The sequence below is a fragment of the Acanthamoeba castellanii genome, assembly GCF_000313135.1.
Source record: "Acanthamoeba castellanii str. Neff unplaced genomic scaffold scf7180000084618, whole genome shotgun sequence".
Classification (NCBI taxonomy): domain Eukaryota; phylum Discosea; order Longamoebia; family Acanthamoebidae; genus Acanthamoeba; species Acanthamoeba castellanii.
In genome coordinates this window covers 137,110-139,112 of record NW_004457632.1, presented here as the reverse complement: position 1 = coordinate 139,112, position 2,003 = coordinate 137,110, and the positions used below count along the sequence as shown (strand labels likewise).

Here is a 2,003-nt window from a genome sequence, read left to right as displayed (position 1 = left end):
TCTTTTCCGACGGCAAGACCGCTCTGGTGCGTTGCGTGTGCCGTGCCACCACTTTAGAACGCCTGCGTGAGTGAAGAAGAAGAAGAAGAAGAAAGCTAACACTCATCTCTGTTCGGCGTGCGACAGCCCACCGACAAGGTGGTATACGTGGACGGTGCGTTCGACCTCTTCCACGTTGGCCACATCAAGGTGCTGGAGAGGGCCAAGCAGCTTGGCACCTTCCTTCTCGTCGGCGTGCTTGACGACGAGGTAACCCCCACCACCTTAGCTACCCTTCTTTCTTCCTTTCTAATGTTTCTTTGTCGCGACAGACGGTGAACAGGTACAAGAAGGGCAACTTCCCGATCATGACTCTCTACGAGCGCGTGCTCGGTGTGCTGTCGTGCAAGTACGTCGACGAAGTGGTGCTCGGCGCCCCAGAGAAGCTGACCGAAGAGTTTATCAAGAACAACAACATCTCCGTCGTCGTACACGGCAAGGACCAAGGTATATCTTGCCTACCAGTCCGCGTTGATGGTGATGATGAGGATGATCAAGAAGAAGAGGCTGATGTGTCTTGCGCGCAGTTGAACCCTGCGCCGATGGAACGAGCCCGTACGAAGTGGCAGAAAAGATGGGTATCTACCACGAGCTGGACAGCGAGTCGCCGATGACCACGACGCTCATCATTGAGCGCATCGCCGAGAACAGGCGCATGTACGAAGAGCGCAACGCCCGAAAGGAGAAGAAGGCCCAGGCCGAGAGGGAGCTCGAGGAGGAGCGCAAGAAGGCGGAAGAAGCTGCGGCGGCCACCACCTCCACAGCTTGACCACCCCACTTGTTGTGGCAAACGGTAAATTAAATAATAATACTAGTCCTACCCCGTTTTTATTTTTATTTTTATTTTTATTTTGCTGATCGATGTCGTTTATCTACTCTGGCGAGCCGCCAGAGTTGTTCAATCCTGCCTTCGAAGCGTGTGGTTGCTTCCTAGAACATACGGCACCACAAAATCATCAAGGAGATGACGACGAAGCAGTGACAAATCTGCAAATTCTTCTGTTGCTGCGGCAAGATCACAAATCAGAACCGAACGTGTGGGGCGTGCCTGGCGGCAAGCTCCATCTTGGTCAGGTGCGCCACGAGTGGGATGGGACTCACTTTGTGCAGATCTTATTCACCACTGGTTTGATGCTGGCACAGGGGGAAACGGCTGAGGAGGCCATGGCACGCGAGCTCGAGGAGGAGACCGGCCTCGCCCTCAACGCGCTGGCCGAGCCCCAGCTCCGCCCCTGCGGGCGGGTCTATGTCCGGTACGTTGTTGTTCTTCATCGCCTTTGGCTCTGCGCCGCTCCTTGCCGCAACACTCATCACCGCACCCGCTCGTCTCTATTCATCGGAACCACCTTCCCAGGTACCCTGAAGTGGATTTCGTTTATCACATGTACAAGGCGCGCCTCGTCGAGCGGCACCAGCCACCATCGATTCGAATAGACGAGAGGTGCGCTGCCAAGATCAGGCAGATGAATGCATCAAGCAAACTAACAACAACACACGTCAGGGAACACAAGACGCATCGCTGGGCGACTTTGGCCGAGGCACTCGAGCTGCCTTTGGTGCGAGGCGAGGTTGCGTGCATCGAGCTGGCCTACCCCCAAGTGAAACATGGCTATGAATGTGTGTAAAAGACAATATATATTAAAATTTTTTGATTTTTGTGGAATATGTTTTTTTTTGGAGGAATATATTGTTTGGTAAATATTATAATATCTTACTGTGACTGGGCCGGGCAGACTCTCTCCACTCTGGAGGGCCACGCTTAGGGCTGGACCACCGAGTTGGTCGAGAAGATGGGCTCCCAGTTGGTGCAGAGGTTCGACTCGAAGAAGGGCACCGTGGTCGTGGGCGGGTTGAGGTTGGCGTCGGTCTGCTCCCAGAGGAAGGCGACGGGCCTGTTCTTCTTGTACTTGGGCCACTCGCTCGAGTCGGGCTTGCCCTTGTCGGCGATGCGCGACCAGGCGGCG

General features: G+C 54.8%; 3 protein-coding genes across 3 annotated transcripts in view; 2 read left to right on the top strand and 1 right to left on the bottom strand.

Moving 5' to 3' along the window:
- ACA1_081820 (cytidyltransferaserelated domain containing protein) overlaps positions 1-808 on the top strand; it is a gene marked incomplete at both ends in the record, with an annotated part of 1,251 nt that extends 443 nt beyond the window's left edge. The window contains 3 exons of the mRNA XM_004367715.1: positions 127-249; positions 312-486; positions 567-808. Of these exons, the coding sequence (XP_004367772.1) occupies positions 127-249; positions 312-486; positions 567-808 (540 nt within the window). The remainder of the gene's footprint in view (positions 1-126; positions 250-311; positions 487-566) is intronic.
- A 395-nt stretch (positions 809-1,203) lies between these two features.
- Positions 1,204-1,664, top strand: ACA1_081810 (uncharacterized protein; the record flags this gene model as incomplete). Its single annotated transcript, XM_004367714.1, has 2 exons — positions 1,204-1,292; positions 1,394-1,664. The coding sequence occupies 2 exons, from the start codon at positions 1,204-1,206 to the stop codon at positions 1,662-1,664; spliced, it is 360 nt and encodes a 119-aa protein (XP_004367771.1).
- A 134-nt stretch (positions 1,665-1,798) lies between these two features.
- The window catches only part of ACA1_081800 (Acetylcholinesterase), a gene marked incomplete at both ends in the record, with an annotated part of 614 nt that continues 409 nt past the window's right edge, over positions 1,799-2,003 (bottom strand). The window contains one exon of the mRNA XM_004367713.1: positions 1,799-1,975. Within this exon, the coding sequence (XP_004367770.1) occupies positions 1,799-1,975 (177 nt within the window). The remainder of the gene's footprint in view (positions 1,976-2,003) is intronic.